Raw genomic sequence first — 23,690 nt, 5'->3', positions numbered from 1 at the left:
GATCTCCTAGATAATACAGGACTTACTGCAGATGGTTCATCTGACTCCTCCCCTAAAACTACCTCCTCTAAATCTACTTCCTGTTCTTCATCCTTGATAGAGGATTTTACATCATCTAAATCCTCAGGAATATCATCAGGAATATGATGCTCTACACTAACAGTATTATTATCGTATCTATAATCTGCACTCTCTAGTTTATCCCATCCTACGTGCTCTAGAAATTTAGCACTTGCACTACAGTAAACACTAGTAGTTCCCTGTGCCCAAAATCTAAAAGACCTATGATTTGATTCATAGCCAACGAAAAACATTTTTCTGGCTCTCTGTTGATCCTTTCTCCTTAAACTAGATGGAATATGTACCCAAGCTGTGGCTCCAAATGTGTGTAAGTAACTAAGATTTGGTTTCTTCCCAGGCCATAAGGTGAATGGTATTTCACCCGTAGAGGCATGAACCACATTGTTTAACACATGGTTAGCACACATAACAGCCTCACCCCATAATTTTTCAGGCAAACCAGAATCTGCCAACATAGTTCTAGTCATAGCTTGTAATGTTTGACCTCTTCTTTCGATATACAAATTGAGTTGTGGTCTGTATGGCGCTGACCGTTTATGCTGGATCCTTGCATCCTGCAAAAACTTTTCCAATCTTTGGTTGGTAAATTCTGTACCATTATCAGTCACTAAGCATTTAACTTTACATTTCTGTTTCCTTTCCACAAAACATCCCTTTCTGGATCGGGACTCCCTATGCATGGTCACTCACGCCCTCGTCACCTCTCGCCTGGACTACTGCAATGCTCTCTACATGGGGCTCCCCTTGAAGACCACTCAGAAGCTTCAGCTGGTCCAGAATGCGGCCGCGCGGGTAATTATGGGGGCGACATGGTGCTCCCATGTGACACCTTGCCTGCGTGAGCTGCACTGGCTTCCGGTGGTCTTCCGGGTGCGCTTCAAGGTATTGGTTCTCACCTTTAAAGCGCTCCATGGCTTAGGGCCCGGTTATTTACGGGTTATTTACCACCTTCTGCCACTGATAATTTCCCACCAGCCAATTCGCTCCCACAGAGAGGGCCTCCTCATGGTGCCGTCAGTCAAGCAATGTCAACTGACGACCCCCAGGGGGAGAGTCTTCTCTGTGGGGGCACTCACCCTCTGGAACGAGCTACCCCCAGGAATACGACTGATCCCGGACCTCTGTACCTTCCGTCGAGCTTTGAAGACCTTCCTATTTCAGCAAACTGGGCTGGCTTAAAATTTTAATGGGTTATTTTAAGGGTAATGGGTTTTAATTTTTGGGAAGCCAATTTGATTTAATTCTGTTTTAAATTATTTTAAATTTTATATTGTATGTATTTTAATTTTGGCTGTTCACTGCCCTGAGTCCTTTGGGAGAAGGGCGGTATACAAATTTAAACAAAATAATAAATAATAAAATGTAGTTAATATATTGGAATGTTTGTTTTTATAAGATAACAGAATCCGTATCTTGAATAATGGTCTACTATGCTTAGAATATAGCAGGCACCTCCTATGCTGGGTTTTTTTGGTCCAATTAAATCTACAAACACTACCTCTAATGGCTTTTTGGTTTTAAAACCATTAACACAGTTTGCTGGTGTTACCCTACTTTTTTGCTGACTACAGGCATTGCAATTCAGATATTTACTACATGCTTGTAGTTTTATCCCTTCAGATAACTGAACTGTTTTCTTTAATGTCCTGAAATTTAAATGCCCAAGTCTCCGGTGTAACAGATGAATATGTGGTTTAACATTCTTATAAACAGACTTAGACTTAGCCACCAATACTGGGTTATCCCTTAAAATAAATAAATCATTTTCTAAACTTGCAGTAACAACCTTGCCATCTTTCTCAATAAAACTCTTATCATTTTTAAATGTTACTGTAAACCCAAATTGCAATAATGATTTAACAGATAATAAATTGAATTTTAACCCAGGAATATATAACATAGGCAATGGTTCATTACTAAATGACCAACGAGCAACACCCTCTCCAGCTACCTTAACCTTCCAGCCATTTGCTAGTTTAACATGTTGGTTACTCTTCTCCATTTTAACAAAAAATTTTCTATTTCTAGAAATAGATTGAGAAGCACCACTGTCAACAACCCAACAATCCTGGTTAACATCAGTAGTTGAACTGGATATAGCTAAATTACAACCCTTCTTGGGTCTAGTATTGTCCCTAACAGACATTTTCTTATTCTTACAATACTTAGCTATATGCCCTTTAGCCCCACATGCAAAACAACGTTTTACAAAATAGGCAGTTGAGTACATTTTTTCTTCTTTTGGTTGTTGCATTCTCAACTGATCCCTTTCATGTCTTCTTTTGGATTCTTCCAATAACCTACCGATTATTCCAGCCAATGTCAGTTCATCTCTGGACAAAACCTCTAACAAAGAAACATAGTCGTCATAACTATCATCCAAAAAAGAAAGAATTATATAAACTTGTTGTAGTTCTGAGAAAACAAGTTCCTTTTCATGCAGCTCCTGGAAAATTCTGGTCATGGATTCCAAATGAGCCATCATATCTCCACCTTTAAGAAGATGTTGTTTAAATAATCTCCGTGTGAGATAAATATGAGCACCCACAGAGTCACGAACATATAGTCTCTTCAACTTGGTCCAACACCTAGCAGCAGACTCTTCGCCACGAATATGGACAAGCTGCTGGTCACCCAGTGTTAGTCCAATAATGCAAAGAGCTCGTTCATTGTCTCTATTAAACCTGGTTATTTTCTTCGCATCTTCCTCATCAGCAGGATCCCATGCTGTTACATCCGGTGGATTATTAACTATATCCCACAGTCCTTCTCTATGCAGAAGTAGACTACATTTTGCAGACCAGGATACATAGTTTGTTCCATCCAGCCGGGTCATCATGGAAAAAATTGCTGCTTGTTCTAGTGCCATCTTCACTTGGATTGTATATCACAAACAGTTTGTACTATTCACATTAACTCTCAGTTTAGCTTTTAACAATCCTAGTTAATTCTGGTTGGCTCTGGGCCCATAACCAATGTTAAGGATATTGTTGTGTTACCAACCAGCAGAGTGTAGAGCACAGAGAAACGTTGCTGAGAGCAATGAATAAGAGATGTGCAAACTTTTTAATCAAAAGTTTACTTTATAGTGAAAAAACAATCCCATAGTCTTTAAATCAATCCAAGTCTTTGCCAGTTAAATCAGTCTAGTGATACAAAATCTTCTTACCACACAAACAGTAGTTGGTTAGAATAACAAACTCACTCTGGTTCACAAACCACGATGGTAGCAAATCCATCCAACGATGATAGCACAATGATCGCAACTCCACACACTATGGTAGCTTATCATCAACTGAATACGTTACAGTACCTTTCTTAAATACGTTCACAACTAATTACAGCATGACTCAGCATTACAATGAATCAGCAGTAAAACTTTAAAGTCACACAATACATATTCATATTAAAGTCACAGAACACATATATTGCCTGGACAACTTGTTAGGCTCAAACCATATCCTAACATGGTTCGATGATTTAATGATAGGCATTTGGAAAGAGCCTGCATATCCAATAATCATACGGGAGGACAACAAAGCCACCATTGACATATCTAAAGCTGACGCAATTGGTCAAAGATCCAGACATATAGACATTAAATATAAACGTGAGACAGTTATCAGAAATGGGATTTATAAAGGCGGTACATTGTAAAATGAAAGAACAAACAGCAGATATATTAACTAACCCACTCCCATCAAATCAGCATATTTATTTAACAAAGAGACTGTGTAAATATATAAATAGTGTATTATAGTTACAGTACTTGTAATTATTTCAATTAAACCAATCTTGTATTAGAAGGGGTATTGTTGAGATGAAATACCAGAGTGTTTTAATCTGGAATAAACATCATCAATATAACATGTTCTATTTAATGCATAATGCAATGTTCTACTTTCCCCTCCCATCTGATATAAAAGGTATTCTTATTCTCTTTGCTCTCCACTCTCGGATGTGTTCAAGTGATGTAATGTACATAGAAAGAAAAAGGATAGACTTATTAGTTTAGAAATAAAATAAAACATATATTCTGATTCTAATTATATGTAGTTGTTTGGCTTGATCCTTTTTAACATAACAAACCTTCCCCTGGAGTGGGGAGGGAATGGAGATTTTACAGTATCCTTCCCTGCCATGCCCACCAAGCCACACCCACCAAGCCATGCCACGCCCACCAAGCCACACCCACAGAACCGGTAGTAAAAAAATGTGAAACCCACCACTGGCCAAATCTAAGCACCTATCCAGCCTGCAGGCCTTGAGTTGGACACCTCTGGTCTAAGGCCTACTCAGATCATGTTCAGAAATATTATCTTGGGTTAGTGAGATATTGCAATCCTTTAGCCTTAAGGACCTGTGTGCATTTGATACTCAACTACTGTTCTTTTTCTTCAGACAAGCTAATTTGTATTATTTGTTTATTTATTTAGCTGTCCATCTCCAGATTTATTTATTTGTTTGTATATTATGTTGCCCATCTCCCCTACAAAGTGACTCAAGAAGTTTAAATCTAGCATTTATTAAGTTTTATCACAACATTGGCTGAAGGCATAGGTTCTCTAGAAAGAGAGAGAGAGAAAGAGAAAAAGAGACGGAGAAAGAAACAAAAGAGAAAGGAAGGAAGAAGAAAGAAAGAAAGAAAGAAAGAAAGAAAGAAAGAAAGAAAGAAAGAAAGAAAGAAAGAAAGAAAGGCAGGCTGCATGTTCTGATTTGGGAACAATGTCACGCCTTTGAAGTAGGGGTATGATTTACAAATATAGAGCCAAGTATGACAATATCTGGAGAGGGAAGGAGTGTCAGCCTTAGAGGCCATCTTTTCCTTTGGATCTTCAGGGCTGCCACATTTAGTGCTTTGGGAAACTGGGAGGGGGGATTGCATGGAGTGGTGGAGATATCTAGCCATAATAAAATTCCTTTCTCTGGAAGTCAAGGACATTCAGCCTGTACCTGGAGTGGCGTGACTAGGAGGCATCTCCAGTTGGAACGGTGCATCGATTGGACTATGTGATGGACATGTGGGTGCAGGGGAAGGGATTTGGACTTTCTTTTGGGTGGGGAAAACCTGAAAGCTTTCAGATTTGGGTTTTCCCAGATGTGCCAATAGACATCTCTAATAACATCTTCGAGGAACTACTAGCCTCGGAGTCTTTTTTTATTTGGGGTGTAACTTGGAACCCTGACAAGGAGGCTTGCCCATCCAGACTTTTCCCCTCCAGTCATCTACTGAGTATCTTCTTTGAAGGATCCAATAAATCTCTGATTAATATTTATTATATTTTATTTACAAGTGTTTGTATTGCTTTATAAGCCATTAATGAGAATTATTATCTGAAAAGGCAAGATATATACTTTATTGTACTAATAGACAGCTGCAGATCATCACATCATTTGGGGATTCATTACATTTATCCATTCCTAAACAAACAATATTAAGTCCATTGGTTGCATTAGAAATTGCTTCCTGAGCATCTTCATATGTTGCTATTGTCTGTTTTTGTAATTCATAAATTTGTGAACAGTTTATCTGGAATTATATCAGAAATAAATATACCCAGAAAATCCAGGAGTCATTCTGATTGATTGTAATTGCTCCATTTCTTTTAGAAATGGAGCCCCTTCAGAAATGTTGTTATATTGCTAGATTTCCTGAAATCTGTTGTTTTGTAAAGAAGTAAGGCTTTGCTTTATTTTCTTGCTGTAGTTTTGTGGGTATAAACATTCAAATTCACTTCTACATTTTTCCCTTAGCAAAATAGGAGTAAACTCTATATACAGTAGGTATTTTTATTACACACAGAAATTTCAAATAGCATACTGATATAGTGATGAGAGTGTGAGGCTAACTTTTTCACTCTCTAGGGGTGATCCAAATCTTCAACCTTTACGTAACCTTATCATTGTTTTCTAAGCAGCAAGCATTATGAAATATTTAGATTTCATAAATGATTAAATTGTTTAGCAACTAGGCATTAACAGCTGTAAGAGAGAAATTCATAGCAGAATGCCAAACTGAGGACCCAGTGTGAGACATGATGACATGTGCTCTGTTTACATAGTTACTTGAAAAAACTTCCATTCAGATTTCCTGATCATGGGAGGGTTGAAGAAAAATGGGAGCAAAGTATAACCAAAGGCCTCATTCTTTCTCCTTAATAAACTTTCTAACAGTGCCTAAACAGGGCTAGTACCTTTTTTTGGTGGTGGGGGTGGTGGGCGCTAATCCTCTGTTTTCCACCAGCTGTCATTGAAAACTAGCCAGATATATACATTTATTTATTTGTTTGTTTGACAACAAGTACAAGGAAACAAGTAACAGTATAGACATAGACATGGACACATGAAAAAACATGGCATAAATAAAAGGTATAAATAGGTAAAACATAGCCATAAACACATAGAATTATTACATATAAATGGGGGCAGTAAGATAGGGATGGTAGGCATGCTGGTGCGCTTATGCACGCCCCCTTAGGGATCTCAAGAAACATGAAAGGTCCATGGTAGACAGTTTAAGGTAAAAGGTATGGGGATTAGAGAGACTAACAACAGGATCAGGTAGTGTGTTCCAGACATTTACTACTCTATTGCAGAAGTCATATTTCCTACAAACAAGATAAGAGCAATTTTTTTTTTTAATTTGATTTATATGCCGCTCTTCTCCGGAGACGCAGGGCAGCTTACAATGTGTTAAGCAATAGCCTTCATACTTTTGTATATTTATACAAAGTCAGCTTATTGCCCCCACAAACTGGGTCCTCATTTAACCTACCTTAGAAAGGATGGAAGGCTGAGTCAACCTTGAGCCTGGTGAGATTCGAACTTACAGTAATTGCAGACAGCTGGTGTTAATCACAATGCTTTTAGTCTGCTGAGCTACTAGGCCCGTTATTACATTGAGTTTGAATCTATTAATAGCCCTTGTGTTATATGGTTGAAATTAAAGTATTCATTTACTGGTAGGACTTTTTGGTAAATAATCTTACGAACTAAGCATAGGTTGGAACATAGACGGCGTAGTTCGAGGCTATCCAGTATTTCAAGCCTGGTGGTATAGGGAATTTTATTTCGAGCAGAAGATTTGAGTACTGTTCTAGTAAAACATCTCTGGACCCTCTCTAATGTATTGATGTCTGAAATACAATGAAGATTCCAGGCAGGTGAACAGTATTCAAATATAGGTCTGACAAAGGTTTTATATGCCCTAGTTTTAAGTATAGTGTTACCAGAGAGAAAACTTGGTAAAATGAGATTGACAACTCTTAATGCCTTTTTTGAAATGATGTTACAGTGAGCTCTGGGACTTAGATCTTTTGAGGTGAGTACTCCTATGTCCTTGACAGAGTGTGCGTCAACTTTTAGATCATTTCCAGGCAGCAAATATTTGATGTTTTTATTTCTATTGCCAATGTGCAGGACTGAGAATTTGTTAGCAGAGATTTGAAGTTGCCAATTGTTTGACCATTCAGATACATAGTTTAGGTCATTTTGAAGGGTAGTAGAGTTGTCTGTGGTGTTGAATAGTTTAACATCATCGGCAAAGAGGACACAACTGCTTATAATTTGATCACAAAGATTGTTGATATAAAACAGAAAGAGTGTTGGACCTAGAATGCTACCTTGGGGAACACCGCTGTTAACAGGTGCAGGATTTGATAGGGCACTGCCCATTTTGACCACTTGTTGCCTGTTTGACAGGAATGCAGCTAACCAATTATGCAGGGGGCCATAAGATTTTAGTTTCAGAAGTAGTTTGTCGTGCACTATTGAATCAAAGGCTTTACAGAAGTCTATGTTAATTGCATCTATTGCTTTGGCCTGGTCGAGTTGAGAGGTCTAGATGTTTTTGCAGTGTATGAGTTGCAGATTACATGACAAATTTTTCCTGAAACCAAATTGTTTATCAGAGAGTAGGTTATTTGTCGCTAAGTGGAGGGTGATGGACTGGTTTATGATGGATTCCATGACTTTGCACATGACAGAACAAAGAGAGATTGGTCTATAATTCTTAACAAGGCCGGGGTCACTTTTTTTGAAGATAGGTATGACTGTTGCTAATGACCATATGTCAGGCAAGGAGCTCATTCTAAAAGATACTTCATAGATGGTGCTTAGAGGTTCAGCTATGGCAGAGGAAAGCTTTTTAAGAAAGAAGGCACATATTCCATCAGGACCAATAGATAGAGATGGCTTTAGTTTGTGTAGTGCCCTTATGACGGTATCTTCAGTAAAATCAATGTGGATTAGATCTTTGCAATTAGATGAGGTACGACTAGGAAAATGAGGGGAAGATGCCATTGCTGTTGACAAAGATTGAACTGAAAAAAGTGTTGAAGAGATTAGCTTTAATGGCATCATTGTTACAATCTTCACCATTTGGCCCTTTTAGAGGTGAAATGGTTTTTGAGTCTTTAATTTTGGCGTTTACAAAATTATAGAAGGCACGATTGGAATTCATGTATAACAACTAGTTGACTTTTCTAAAGTTATACTTTGGGATTCCGTCATTATGATTGTCTATGTGAGGACGTAAGTTGAGATAAAAGTCTATCATGCTGTGGTCACTGTTGGAAAAGGGTTCTTTTATTTGTAGTCCATAAATTGAATTTAAACTGCTGCAGAAGATGAGATCAAGGTACTTCTTGAGTCTAATGTTATTAGTTACTAGTTGATCTAGTCCCAGATTAGTTACAGCATTGTACAGGGTTGAATGTATGGGTTCAGTTGTACATTTGTTTAGGGTCCAATTAATAAGAGTTAGATTTAGGTCACCAAGAAAGATAAGAGGGTGTGGGCAGGAGGCTGCCCATGTTAGTAGTGATGTTAGTTTGTTTGCATGTACAAGGTCGACATCAGGGGCTCTGTAACAGAGTATGAAGCGAATTGTGGTGTTTAGGGAAAGGTCGTATATGATGGTCTCAGGAAGAGCTAACTCCTGTGTAACTTGAATATTTTTTAGATTTAGGGATTTTTTTATAGAAGATAGCAACACCACCCGCTCTGCGAATTTCATGGTCGGACCTGTACATGTGATAGTCTCTTGCTATGGTAATTGAGTCTGGTAGTGATTTATTCAGCCACGTCTCGCATACAAATATAATGTCGAAGATAGTCGTATTTGGTAGAAGGAAGAATTCTGGTATTTTGTTTATGAGACTTCGTGAATTAAGTAGTTTGCACTTAAGATCTGTGGTGGTGAATTTTGAGAAAGTTAGGGGCATGCATGCCTAGTTTTGGTTGTTGGGGTGGTGGTTATTGGGGTGCGGACCGCTGTTCTTACTATTAATACAGTTGGCATGGTAATCAGTGTCCATTTCTTCCCAGTTTTGGTGTGTTTTGAGTTCAGCATGTAGTTTACAGGAGCGGATTCTTTGAAGTGTAAATAGGTCTGGCCTTGAGTGAAGTTTGTTATAGTTTGAGTTGCTTCTTTCAACTGAGTTTGATGGTATGAATGAACTTCCTTTTGCTGGTCTCATTTTTGCAAATTACTCTGCAGAAATATGGGGCCACTGAGCCATCACTATATTTAAACTCAGGGTTATCTCGGGAAATATCAGCTATTTCTTCTGGGGAGATGGATGGTGTCTGACAATTGCTGATGATGTCGCGTATTTTTGTAATATCATTAGATTCATTGGTGTCCTCAATTCCAAAAAAAAAATAGCATTGTGATGTTTTTGTTCTCGTTCAATGGTATCTTTGATGAGTAAAGAAATGTCATTTGTTGGGTAGGTGGCTGGTTGTGGTAGAAGTTGTTGTGGTTGTTGTTGCTTTTGTGGTTGAGGTTATTGAATTGAGATAGAGTTTTGATTTACTGAATGTTCGCTTTTCTGTGTTGTATTTTTGTTTTCAAGAGATATTAAACATGATTCTATATTGGTAAGGGATGATAGTAAACGTGTTTCTATCTTGTTAAAGGATGATAGTTGTGTTTCCATGGTGTTGACCTTATTGGACATGATACTGAGTTGGTCTAATTTGGGTTTGCATGATGGGCAGAGATGAGTAAGTAAATTTATGGGTTTTTGTAGAAATTGGATTATGTCTTTGGTATATCCCAAGCAAGATTGATGGGAATATGTGTTGCACATGTAGTATTTTATGGTAATCTCATTCTCCTTGGAGGGATCTGTACATAGACAGCATTTGGATGGGTCATTTGTGACATTGGTAGAGATGTCTTTATTTTTAATTGAGCCATTAGTAGAGATATCTATCTTTTTGTTTGGTTTTTGCTTGGTTGTTTGGTTGTTTTTTCTTGGCATGGTAGATTTGTGACTCTGATCAATAAAACTAACTAATCAATGATCAATAAAACTAATTAATAGATGTAATATACACTCTATTCACAGCAATTAATCAGTTAATAAAAGGTCAATAAACAATGTCACTAATCAATTAAACATTAACACTAATTAGTAATAAATCAGTAAATATACACTCTATTATCACTACACTACTGGTAAGACCCCCCAAGAATTACAGCTAGATGAGTCTTCTTTGAATCTCTTCTGTGTGGTTTCACTAATATGTGCTCTAAACTAGTTGAGCACTAACAAAGCAGTTTTTTTCAGAAGCTCTCCAGGACATTTGGACCACGCTTTTTCAATCCATACTTTCATTCCATTTTCGTCCATCCATCCTTTCTCATGGACATGCACAATAACACCTCTTGGAATCACTTCTTTTGGGAAGGTTTTGGCTATTGAATATTAACATTGGTGGCAGTTTGGTGCCATCTGCACAGCAGGACAATACAACCATCTAATGTGTTTTCTCATGTCCTGAGGTTTTCACAGTTATACTTTTGGCATTTTTCACATCAGCAGTCTTATTGGATGGCACATTAAAGGTTAGCAGGACTTCATCCATATTCCCAATCTGGCCAATTTCAAAATTATTTTTCTTCCTGGAATCTATCACAAAAGTATGAAAAGACAGAATCTTAGATTCATACTCTTTTGGCATTTTTTGCACAATTTTAGTTTTGGTGCGCATAGCAATGCCATATCTCCTCATAAATCTGAAGCACCATGATGGTGATCCAATAAAATCCTGAATGCCTTTCTGTGCAGCAATGCGTTTGGCTTCATATATCATCATTTTTGTGGAAACTGTGAAGCCATTGTTCCGGTGACATGTGATCCAGTCTTTCATGTCCTCCTCTAACTGTGGCCACTTTGCAGGAAGCCCACAAAAGTTTTGCTTGTTTTTATCCTTTACTTTTTGCAGCTGATCCACCTGTTTCCTCCACTCTCTTATCATTTTATCAGTTGGAGATGGTCCAAAGTGTTTCTCTGCTGCTTTGTTTCCGTGTTCCTCAGCATATTTCACGGCTTCCAGTTTAAAAGAGATTTTATATGCTAGCCTTTTTTGCTTTGATATTTTTCTGCAAGAAAGAGCAATAATGTGTCCTTTATAACAATCCAGAACACTGTAGCTGAAACCATGTTCATAAACACACACTAGCTCATTACACCCCCACCCTAAACTACGGTAACAATAGCAAGCTGAGAATTTTAGGACATTGGTGATTCTTTTCCTCCCTAACCCTAACCTTAAGCCTAACCTTTACAAACAGGCACTAAGCCTTAGCCTAACTCTAACCCTTTACAAAGACAAACCGGCACTAACCCTAACCCTAACCCTAACGCTTTACAATCAGGCACTAAGCCTAAGCCTAACCCTTTAACAAACAAACAAGCACTAAGCCTAAGTAACCCCTAAGCTTAACCCTAAGCCTAACCCTTGCCCCCCTCTCTGGCGCTGGAAGCCAAGCCATACCTCTCTCTGATGGGGTCTGGCAGCGATGGGGTGGAGGTCCGGCGATGGGGCGGCAGCATCCTCGGCTAACAGCAATCCGGTGGCAGGTCAGGCAGAGGCAGGACAGGTGGGGCAGGTCAGGCAACAGGTCCGGCGATGTGGTGGTAGCATCCTTGGCTAATGGCGATCTGGTGGCAGGTCAGGCAATGGCAGGTCCAGTGATGGGGTGGCGGCATCCTTGGCTAATGGCGATCTGGCAACAGGTCAGGTGGCAGGTCCAGTGATGGAACATCATCGTCCTCGGCTAATGGCGATCAGGCGGCAGGTCCAGTGATGGGGCGTGGTCATCCTCAGCTAACGGCAATGGGGCGGTGATGTCCTCAGCTAATGGTGATGTGGTGGCAGGTCTGACGGCAGGTCAGGTGGTGATAGGGCGGTGGCAATCCAGCAGCAGGTCAGGCAGCAGGTCTGGCAATGGAGTGTTGTTGTTCTCGGCTAACGACGATCTGGCGGCAGGTCAGGTGGTGGCAGGTCCAGTGATGGGGTGGGAGCGTCCTTGGCTAATGACAATCCGGTGGCAGCATCCTCGACTAATGGTGATCCAGCATCGTCGTCCTCACCTAATAGTGATCCGGTGGCAGGTCAGGCAGCAATCTGGTGGCAGCTATCCGGCGGCAGGTCAGGCGGCAGGTCCAGCGATGGGGCGTCATTTTCCTCGGCTACCAGCAATGGGACATTGGCATCCTTGGCTAACGGCAATGGGGCAGCAGTTCCGGTGGCAGGTCTGGCAGTGTGGCAGGGCGTCCTCAGCTAACGGCTTGACTGTTGGAATCAGCGGATTCTCCTCAATTAACTAACAGTTCATCCAAACAGTTTGAATCCCATCTCTCCGATTGATTGTTGGATCAGCCTCCCAGAATACCGCCAATCAGTTGCCTGTTGCTGCCGTTGCCACCGTCTCCTTTCCGCCAGGTATGGCTGATGTTACATTCGGAGTATAAGACACACCCAGATTTTTACTCTTTTTTGGGGGATAAAAGTGCGTCTTATACTCCAAAAAATATGGTAAATCTTTTATGAAAATAACGAATCCCACTAAAATGCAAATAATACGTTTTGTTTACCAAGGGAGATGAACTTGAAAAGCTGTTGAGAGCTATTTGAAGGTACTAGTGGAAAATGTCCATTTCTAAACCTGAAATTGGAAAGCATACTTTTAGAATCAAGTGTAAAAAATGAACAATTAATTGGAAAAAAACATGACAGAGGAGAAAGAGAAAACTATGCAAGAAGAGAATGCCCTGGCATGTATCTCTACAACTCTGAATTAAACTGTTCTTTTTCTGTTTCATTTAATCTTTTTATAGAGAAGAGTCAAAGATGTGATATCACCAATTGTCTTTGAAGCTACATATAGCCTTGGGGAAAATATTGTGGAAAAGGAGGAAAAAGGATTACCTGCTCTCAAGCCTGTACTCCGACGGAAAAAAGGCCAGAAAATGTCCCAGAGAAACCAGGTTAGAGTTTGGATAGTCTTTCTATAAAAACAATCATCAATGTTGGAAATAAACAATGTTGTCTTTTTTCCCTAATGAGAAAGAAATGAGATTCTCTTTTCTGAATGAACAGTTAGGTTGGCCATGCTGTAAAATATCTGTATTTAGATTTATTTATTTATTTTAATAGATTTTTATCCCACCCTTACTACTTTATAAATAACTCAAGGCAGAAAATATACACAGTACTCTCTCCTATATTCCCTACAACAATAACCTTGTGAGGTAGGCTGGGCTGAGAGAATACTGGCCAAACATCATCCAGTTGACTTTTGCGCCTAAGGTGGAAGTAGAACTCACAGTCTCCTGATTTCTAGCCCAGCAGCTTAATCACTATACTAAACTGGCTTTCATCTTCCTGCATTTAGTAGGGAATGAACAGAAGCAGTGCTTTCATACAGTTTCTCCAGGTATTTTTTTCCACAATGCTTCTACCTTATGTGATACAGTTGCAGAACTGCTATTTATACTACTACTAAATCAGAATTCAAGACAAAAGCTGAAGACTGATATCATTCTGTTAAAAAGAGAGCTATCTTTTTCTCACCCCTCTTGGATGTCTTCCAAAATATTTTGGGATTCTGGAGCAGTTTTGAAGCACATATAGTAGGAATAGGAGCAGAATGAGGCGAAATTCTCCTGCATTGGTAATAGAAAGTACCCCATATCTGCTGAAAAACTAAGCCACATTAACTCCAGTGGGACTTGCTCATATACTTATTATAATATTGTCCCTTCATTATTTATTATAGGATAATTGCCCTAATAAATTAATAAAGAAATTCATTATTTAGATCTGCAGTCTGGTCTCTTCAATGCTTTCAACGTGTCCCTCCTCATTTAATATCTCATGGCAAATTTCTTCTGTTCTAAAATGTTAAGCAATTAATTACAGCATGAATTATTATACAGAGAATTTCCCAGTTGATAAGGGAATTTACCCTACATTAGACAGAAGTCCTAGGGGAAATAGAGTTCATAATATGGTGGGGAGAATAACTGAAGAAATGGCCAGAGAGCAGATAGGCTAAGGCAATGATGGCGAACCTTTTTCTTGTTATGTGCCAAAAGTGTTTGTGTGCGTGTGTGACAGTGTGCGTGCGTGTCAGCACCCATAATGCAATGCGAATCCCCCACCTGCGCACGCGTGCACGCCCCCACTCCTCCTGCACATGCGCCCTGCATTGTGCATGTGCGCGCCCCCCGCATTACACATGCTCACCTGCGTTATGCATGTGCGTGCCCTGCACATGTGCTTCACACTCCCTCGCCCCATTTTGGGCCTGAAAAGCCTCCTGCAGTAAACTTTGCTGGCGCGAACGGCTTGCCAGCCTTGCGCTCCGGGCAGTGTCCATATCCAGCCATGATGGATGCTGCCTGGAGCGTGAGGCGGGCCGGCCGTTCATGCCGGCAAAGGTTGGTGCAACCCTCTCCCGCCAGGGAGCATGACCACTTACTGGTCAGCACGCCTCTTGCCGCTTACTGTGACTGCTCCCCGGCCAGTGGGTCTCCATGAGTGGGGAGCTGTGCTCTCTTCCAGTTCTCCTGGGGCAGCTCGCCTCCCTGTCGGCGGCTTCTCCTCCTGGCTGCTCCAGGAGCAGCCCCTGTCTCTTAGCCAGTGCGAATGGCTTGCCGTCGTAGCCTGCCACTGCCCTCTCTGCCCTGCCGGCTGCTCTGGTGCTGCTGGGGAAGCGGCAGCACAAGAACTGCCATTGGCGGGGGCGAAGGGGTGAGTGGGAGGGCCAGCTGGGTGCCCGACTGGTGGCTTCCCTCCTAAGGAGAGTGATTACAGGTCTAAAAGGAGACGCGGTGGCCAGGAGTTCTGCGAAGAACAATCTTGGTCTATTCACACAGCAGCCAAGAAAAGCACCTTCCTCCAGTTGCTGGAAGTAAAAGGCGGCTCTGCGCAGCTTCCCGAAAAACTTTTCTCCCGACGGCTGTTCTCTTTTGCACACTCAGAGCCCCATGCCACCAAAATGCGAGGAGTTGCACTGCTCTCTCACCCACCCTTCCCCTGGCCAGACTGCCAGCCTGGAATTCACCGCGGCTTCCCTCAGTCTGGTAGCTAATTTAATTTAATTTAATTAATTTAATTTAATTTAATTTAATTTAATTTAATTTAATTTAATTTAATTTAATTTAATTTAATTATTTAATTTAATTTAATTTAATTTAATTTAATTTAATTTAATTTAATTTAATTTAATTTAATAATTTAATTTAATTTAATTTAATTTAATTTAATTTAATTTAATAATTTAATTTAATTTAATTTATTCAATTTACATGCCGCTCCCTCTCGGAGGGCGGCTCACAATACATTTAAAAAAAAATCATTATAAAAAACATTTAAAAATTAAAAACATTAAAAACATTAAAAACTCATTCATGCCATTCATGGCCAGATCTCGCCAGATCACAAGAGCGAGATCAACGGCCCCAGGCCTGCCGGAAAAGCCAGGTCTTCACCGCTTTTCGGAAGGCCAGTAGGATGGGGATGATCTAGACCTCAGGAGGTAACTGGTTCCAGAGAGCTGGGGCTGCCACAGAGAAGGCCCTCCCCCGCGGGCCCGCCAGCTGGCATTGTTTAGCTGACGGGACCCGGAGGAGACCAACTCTGTGGGATCTTACCGGTTGCTGGGAGCTATGCAGCAGAAGGTGGTCTCGAAGATAACCTGGCCCTGAGCCATGTAGGGCTTTAAAGGTAATAACCAACACCTTGAATTGTGACCAGAGACCAATAGGGAGCTGGTGCAGCTTGCAGAGAATTGGTGTAATGTGGGTGTATCTAGGTGCACCCATGACAGCTCGCGCGGCTGCGTTCTGGACCAACTGTAGTCTCCGAACACTTTTCAAGGGTAGCCCCATGTAGAGCACGTTGCAATAATCTAACCGTGAGGTGACAAGGGCATGAGTGACTGTGAGGAAAGCCTCCTGATCCAAGTAGGGTCGCAATTGGTGCACCAGGCAAACCTGTGCAAAGGTCCCCCTCGCCACAGCTGTCAGATGTTGCTCTAATCTTAGCTGGGAGTCTAAGAGGACACCCAAATTGAGAGCCTGTTCTGAGGGGGACAATTTCTAATCCTATCTGAGCCAGCTAAACAACTCTCGCAGCCATTTCTCGAACAGAGAAAAAGACAGGAGGGCTGGAGGGGGGTCAGGAAACCGATCCAAACTCTCTCCCTTCCCTCTTCTTTCTCCCAACCCTGCCAAGCACTCTTAGTTTACCCCTAGTAAGGCAGGATAAACAGTTGGAGATGGATCAGTTCACAAAACCCAGTTTCAGCCAATGGCTCAGAGCAGCAGCTTTGCTTGAGGAGGAAGGGAAAGGATCGTGGGAAGAAAGCTGGAGCTCTGGCAGTCTGTTACTCTGTTAAACGTTTTTCCAAACTCGAAAGCAACTGAAGGGCAGGCTTCGAAAATCTTTTCAAAATTATCTCAACTGTTTGCAGGCAACCCACTCTAAGAGAACGACCAAGCCTTCCAGGGGGCGTGACGTTCGCACCAGAAGCATGTCCTCTTTAAATAAGCAAACTTTATCCCTTCTTCCAGACCCCCCTCCATATTCTTCACTTGAAGAGGAAGGGAAAGGATCGAGGGAAGAAAGCCGGAGCTCCGGCAGCCTTTGGAAAAACGTTTAATAGAGTAACAGACTGCCAGAGCTCCGGCTTTCTTCCCTCAATCCTTTCCCCTCCTCCTCAAGCGAAGCTGCTGCTCTGAGCCATTGGCTGAAACTAGGTTGTGTGAACTGATCCAACTCCAAGTGTTTATCCTGCCTCAGTAGGGGTAGACTAAGAGTGGCTGGCAGGGTTGGGAGAAAGAAGGAGGAAGGGAGAGAGTTTGGATCGGTTTCCTGCCCTCCCTCCAGCCCTCCCGTCTTTTCCCTTGGAAAAACATTTGGCTCATCGATTTCCCCACCCCAGGAGTGGGGAAGTATGTACTCCCACCCTCCCAGCATCCTTGTGACAGGAGAGGAGCTCCCTGATCGCTCACACACGTGGCTTTGACTGCTGCCCGCCTCTCGTCTGGCACCCACAGCGAGGCAACTGGGGAGACGCCCATATGTTTCGCGGCAGCAGCGGTGGTGGTAAAGAATCCCCAGGACTGCTACTTCCAACTTCGTCCTCTCAGCCTTGGTGCTTTTACCTTACATGGCAGCGGCGGTGCTTCTTCCTGGTCGCACCTTGCAAGCCAAAAGTGCAACCCAGCAATACCCAAGTGGGGGCTGCACGCTTTTGCCCCAGCTACACCAGTGGAGACACAATCTGCTGACCGCCATGTGAGTGCCAATGTGTGGGCTTGCCGCCCAGCCCGTCTCTCTTGGGGACTGCAAGCTGATTTGCCCCGATCAGCCTGGCTCCCAACCCCCTCCAGGCACTCTTACATTACATGGTGGTGGTGCCTCCTCCTCCTCCTCCTGGCCATGCCTTGCAGACCAAAAGTGCAGCCCTACTCCCCTGAGTGCCCAAGCAGGCCAGTCGCTCTTGCCTTTCCCCCTGCAGTTGCTGCTGCTGCTGCTCTTCTGGGGCAGCAGAGCTGCGCCGGAGGAACGCTGGAGACAGCATGTCGGCCATTGCCGGTCTTTGCATGCGCATGGGCGCCAGAAACCAGGAGCCAAGTGGCTGATGCACATGCACATTCCTGAAACGGGAAGATCATCTTCCTGCACCACGCATGTGCAATGGGCGGCTGCTCTTCCGGTTTTGGGCGCTTAGGTGCACATGAAAACCACCTGGCTGGCATGCCGGAACCTGGAAGAGCAACAGGAGATGGCTCTGCGTGCCCAGAAAGATGGCTCTGCGTGCCACTTCCGGCACACATGTCATAGGTTCGCCATCACGGGGCTAAGGTGTAGACCAGCCTAATCAGTTTGAGAGATACAGTGTTAGATTGTTATCTTTTAGATAACAAATGAAAAACATGTAGTTTTCAGAAACAGTTAAATTACAGATCCACTCTACTCTTGTCAACAGTGCTAGGGAGCGATAGTGAATGTAGTTGAATAACTAGAGGGCCACCCCTGTTTTAGATCATCTGTGGCAAGTGAGAATCATATGATTAAATTTTGTGCTGAACATATGCTTTGTTCAGTCAAAGAGAATCTCCTCTGTTCCCAATATGTCCCAAATATGAATGTTTCCTTTATTACAGGAAATGGCTTTCTCCAACCCCTCCCTCTTTAGTCTAATTAGAAATATTCCTCCCCCTTCCCCTTCGGTTGGGTGGAATCTCTGATGCATTCAGTCTCATCCACATATATCTGCCAGGTTTCATGTGTTGGAATTCAGTGGCCAGGGTGAACCCCAAATTGGCACAGAATTGATGTTTTTCCATACCAGGAAATATAAAAATGATTCCACCCAGTATTATGATACAATATGATTAATTTGAGCTTTTGGGACTGGCTGTCCTTACCAGACCAGTATATGGGAGAGAAAAGAGGACTGAGTTGGTTGGAATTACTTGTTTAGAGCTTAATTTTTAGTAGCTTTATCTGCACATATAGTTGAAAGATCTGCAATTATTTTACTTAACTAAACAGTTGTAACTATGCTGCTGTTGTTATTTGTACGTGGAACAGCAGAAAAATATTTCAAATATTTGCAGTTTGTTCCTTTAAATAACTGATCTTTTGCTTCCAAGTGGACTGGCTGTAGTCCCCTAGTTTGGAAACAGGAATTTGCTCCTGGAAATCTGTTCAGCTCACATCTCATAGTTCAGGGAAGAAAACCACCTAAAGCTCTACCTCCAAAGACCATTGCCATATTATATGGAGGAGAATATCCTTTTTGTTTCAAGAGCAAGACTTGGATGTAAAATGAAAGGCCAAGATACCCATTCTTCAAAGTGGTGAGGAAAGCTAGGGGAAAAAATAATTTATTTTCATTTACATATATACATATACATTTACATATACATATACATTTACATATACATATACATTTACATATATAGTTAATTAAACTGAAGTATTCATCTATATGAATACTTAATTTTTTTGCCCCCTTTGTAGCCCCAAAGCATTTGAAGATGTATTGGCCCCAACAGTCTCAGGCTGTGCACCTAAAGCATACTTCTCAAACTTGGTTACTTTAAGATATTCATGCTGGCTAGGAAATTATAGGAATCTACCCACTTAAAATTGCCAAGTCTGAGAAACAGTGGCCTGAAGTCTTACAATCAATCATGACCTTTGGAGAAACAGAAAGCACCCCTTCTCCAAACATTGATGAGAAGAGACTGCTATTCTTTCTTTCCTGTAGAAATTTTCTTGTCTTGAATGTTTTTTTTTTTTTCAATATTGTATCTCATCCCACTATGCTTTTTAGCACTTACACTGCTCCTACTAATGGAAGTTTGGCGGACAGTGTCATTAGCACTGTTACAAATCTTATTGTTCTAAAATAAATGAACAATTCTCATTAAATGAATCATCAAATTTGTTAGGCATTTTTCAGATCTTGTGTGAGCATCATTCTGCTGTTTGTTAAAACAGTGTGACTTTTTTCAATCTTTTGTTGACCCTAAAAAATAACCACATTTGATTCATTAAAGTTAATAGCTCTTAAATCAGTGGCATGCTACCTTAAACAAATACTAATAATAAAAAAATTTAATCCCTGACTATTACTGTTCTTTTTATAGACTAAAGGTATTGACCAGTCATTGTCCCAGATCTCTAGGCAAGAAAATACTCCAAATTCATGCATGATTGTAATATATTGAATATATGCATATACTATCATTAAAGGTCAGAGCCATTAGATTTCACTTTTAAATGAATGGTAAATTTCTTGTTACATCCTTGTTTGGTTAGTTTAAACTATATAGCAAAGAAAATAGAATTATATATCACATGTATATATATGATTGATTGTTTAGTTAGATTAACAGGGCCTTCCTTGATCTTGGATACCATAGGAAATTGACTATTCTGAAGTGCAAATGAATCTTTCTGATTGTTTCCTTGTCAAACCACAAAAAATGAAGGGGATTCATAAACATAGAGAAATAGCAGAACAAGTACTCATCTAGGGACCAGAATTGAGACTTGCAATTCAGTTGTTAAGCAAATCAGTTGCTAAGTGAAACCATGACTTTGCATATGATCTTACTTTCTTTGTTGTGAAAGTTGTGAGTGCAAGGATAGTTATTTTTTAATCACCATCATAACAGAACAGTTGCTAAACAAGGTAGTCATTAAACAAGGAATACCTGTAAATTGTAGTTTTGCATTGCATTTCAGAACACTCAGTACAGATTCATCAAACATGATCACTCCAACACATCATCAGATGTCTGTAAAATAATGTAATATTAGTCTAGGTATGTAAGGTACTTTCATTTAATGAATTATATCCACAATTATTATACAAAAGGAGGAATTTATCCTGTGCTATAACTTAATTGAACTAAATTTAATTAATTTTAATTTAACCCCTTCCTCTCCCCCGCCCACTACTATAATGACTTGAGTATTGTAGCAACTTAGTTTTTGCTTGGAGTGTTGTGTTTGTGTGTTTGCTAATAGCAATAGCAGATCTTGACCCCCTAAAAATGAAGTTCAAAATTTAAGAATAATACACCTGATCTATTTTATGAGTCCTGGCCATTTGTTAATGCTATGGTATAATTTGCACAAATATATTTCATGATTTATTTCTGTACCATAGAATAAAACTTGTTTAATTTGACATTGAATCTGCTTCATACCAACCTGCTTAGGCTCAAAGATTGCAACTTTTGTTGTTCACCAACGCTTATGTTCAAAGGGCTTTGAATTTGGAGCCCTTGCATCCTGGAACTATTTCACAACATGGGTTTCCCATTGATGTGGAAATAAATATTTCCTGAAGTCAAAGGAATTTCAAAGCTGTTCTAAGCCCCACGCCCCTTACACCAACATGTCTGTTTCTTTAATAGCAGGAATGTTTTTTTACATTTATAGCTACTAAGGAATTTGCTCTCATTTACCAGGACATTTAGTGGAAATATTCTTCCAGTTATTTTACACAAGTATATATGATTTAAACCTCGGAAATATTCAGGAATGTTAATTAGTTATCATCAATGAGATGGCATCAGGTTCTTGCACTGGAACAAAATGGGATTTTGTTAAAAGATTTCATACATTGCCCAGGGTTTACATATAGTAAAAAGCAGTTGGTTCTTTGCATTGTAATGATGGAACATTAGGAAAATATACTTTCTTTTTTGAGAAATGCTAAAGAATGGCATATACAGTGCTTCAGATTTGATCCATTCTAAAAAAAAATGCTTCTTTATGAACTGCACATTTTACATTTTAAGATTTCCTCTTGTAGCCTGATTGTGTTACGGTTAAATTTCATTGCATTTTTATGTTTGCAAAATATACAAAATGACATTTTCAGTAGATTTTCATGGGTTGAACTATATCTCATATTTTTCCCCTTCTTTGCATTATGTGTAATTCTCAGAGACTACCTGGACATGTCCCTGCAATTTTCTTAGGGAAATTTTCAGAAATGATTTGCCATTGTTTCCTAGGGCTGAGAGAAAGTGATTGGCCAAAAGCTATGCAAAATGAGTTGCTTGAGCCCAAGACAGGATTAGAGCTCATACTCTCTTGGTTTCTTGCTTGATGCCTTAACCATTACACCAAATCAGCTCTCATACACCTTAAACTACTTCCATCTAGATTCTGTCTGAAGACGAGACAATTACCTTTAGCATGAAACTTTTAACTTCTCAGTTTTTTTGCTTGTAGTCGGTTTAGAGGGATGTTCTTTTGCTCACTGTTTGACTACATTTGAATTGAGCCAATAAAGTATTACTTTAGGTTGAACATTTTCTTCTGGTCAACTGGCCTTTTTTGTGCAGTTTTAATATTCAGTGAGATATGAAATAATTAGTATTTATCAATATATATAAAAGCAAAATACCACTCACGCATCATCACAAAATCTCCAGAACCGTAAAGCCTACAAACTTGAAATTTGCCACATATGTTCCTCTTGGCTTCTAGGTGCTCACTAAGAAAGGATTTTTTGAAATGACCATCAGAGCATTAGTATTTCCTATATTATTATTAACATGCTCTGATGCTAAGGAGTTCTACTCCCTCTCCCCACCTGAAAAGAAATCTGTTCCAAATGCAAAACACAAGCAGAGGAGAGGAGTTTCAGTTTTACTTTCACAGCAGCAAGCAGGGGATAGGATAGGGGAGGCTTCTGTGGGGCAAGCCTGAGGGAGAAAAGGGGATAGGATAGGGGAGGCTTCTGTGTGGCAAGGCTGAGGGAGAGAAGGGGATAGGATAGGGGAGGCTTCTGTGGGGCAAGGCTGAAGGAGAGAAGGGGCTAGGCTAGGATAGGCTTTTGTGGGGCAAGGCTCTAGGGAGAGAGGGGGAGAGGAGAGGCCGATCGTAACTACTCATTAATTTTCAAGCTGTGTCAACTTATCTACATGGGTATTCAGCTAGTTGTACAAAAAGCTGCATTCTATCACATTAGATCTTTGACTCATCTGCCTTAGTATTTTCCATAGTGATGGATAAAAATTGAGAAAGTGTTTTGTTTTTCTTTTCTCCAGCACGCCTGGAGATATTGGGACAGACATCAGCCTTTTTTTTTTCTGGGGCTGGGTGCTCTTTTACAAAGAGGAGATTTTATCTAAATCTTTTTTCTACTCTATTATTTTTTTCTGACTTCTTATAGACTATTTTTGAAAGAAATTGTCAGTCAGATGACTGTGCTGCTGACCTGAAACTCCAGTGTAAACTCTTCCTATCTAGGTAAGTAGCCCTTTTTTCAATTAAAAATGGCTTGGATTGTGAGATATTGGGCTGTAAAAAGAAAGTTCACAATTGTAAAGAAGATTTTAGATGTCTTGAGTGCAAACTGAGAAGTAGTCATGTCAGATGGAAGGTTACAGGTGAGTAAGCAAGAATGGTCTCTACAAGAAATTCTTTAGAACTCTGGACAGATCCCAGCAAAACTGTAAACTGTTCCAACATGAGTTGATTTATAATTGGATTCTTATTCCAACTCTTGCAGACTCCACTTCCTGGCTAGAAGATCAACATCCCCAAAGAGACCAATCTGTTTGATAAACAGATTTGGCAAGTGAGACTTTTGGCAAGGATATTGATTCCTCCATGTAATCTGGCTCAGGAGTCTGCAATTCCTAGCCCAATTGTCATAGAATTTCAGGTTAAAATTCCTAAATTGACTGTGTAAAAGCCCAGTTCTGGAAATTGCACAGCTAATGTCTTACAGCAATTTAAAAAGTGGACCATTGATTATTTTC

At 40.5% G+C, this 23,690-nt stretch overlaps 1 protein-coding gene across 5 annotated transcripts in view; it reads left to right on the top strand.

The window, feature by feature from the left end:
- ITGA9 (integrin subunit alpha 9) overlaps nucleotides 1–23,690 on the top strand; it is a 588,487-nt gene that overhangs the window by 285,390 nt on the left and 279,407 nt on the right. For all 5 annotated transcript variants that reach the window (XM_034425607.3, XM_034423994.3, XM_034424808.3 and 2 more), the window contains exons 16-17: nucleotides 13,215–13,364; nucleotides 23,099–23,175. In XM_034425607.3, the coding sequence (XP_034281498.1) occupies nucleotides 13,215–13,364; nucleotides 23,099–23,175 (227 nt within the window). The remainder of the gene's footprint in view (nucleotides 1–13,214; nucleotides 13,365–23,098; nucleotides 23,176–23,690) is intronic.

Source organism: Pantherophis guttatus, chromosome 4, assembly GCF_059756535.1.
Source record: "Pantherophis guttatus breed Tessera chromosome 4, ASM5975653v1, whole genome shotgun sequence".
Lineage (NCBI taxonomy): Eukaryota > Metazoa > Chordata > Lepidosauria > Squamata > Colubridae > Pantherophis > Pantherophis guttatus.
This window is presented reverse-complemented; position numbering and strand designations above follow the sequence as displayed.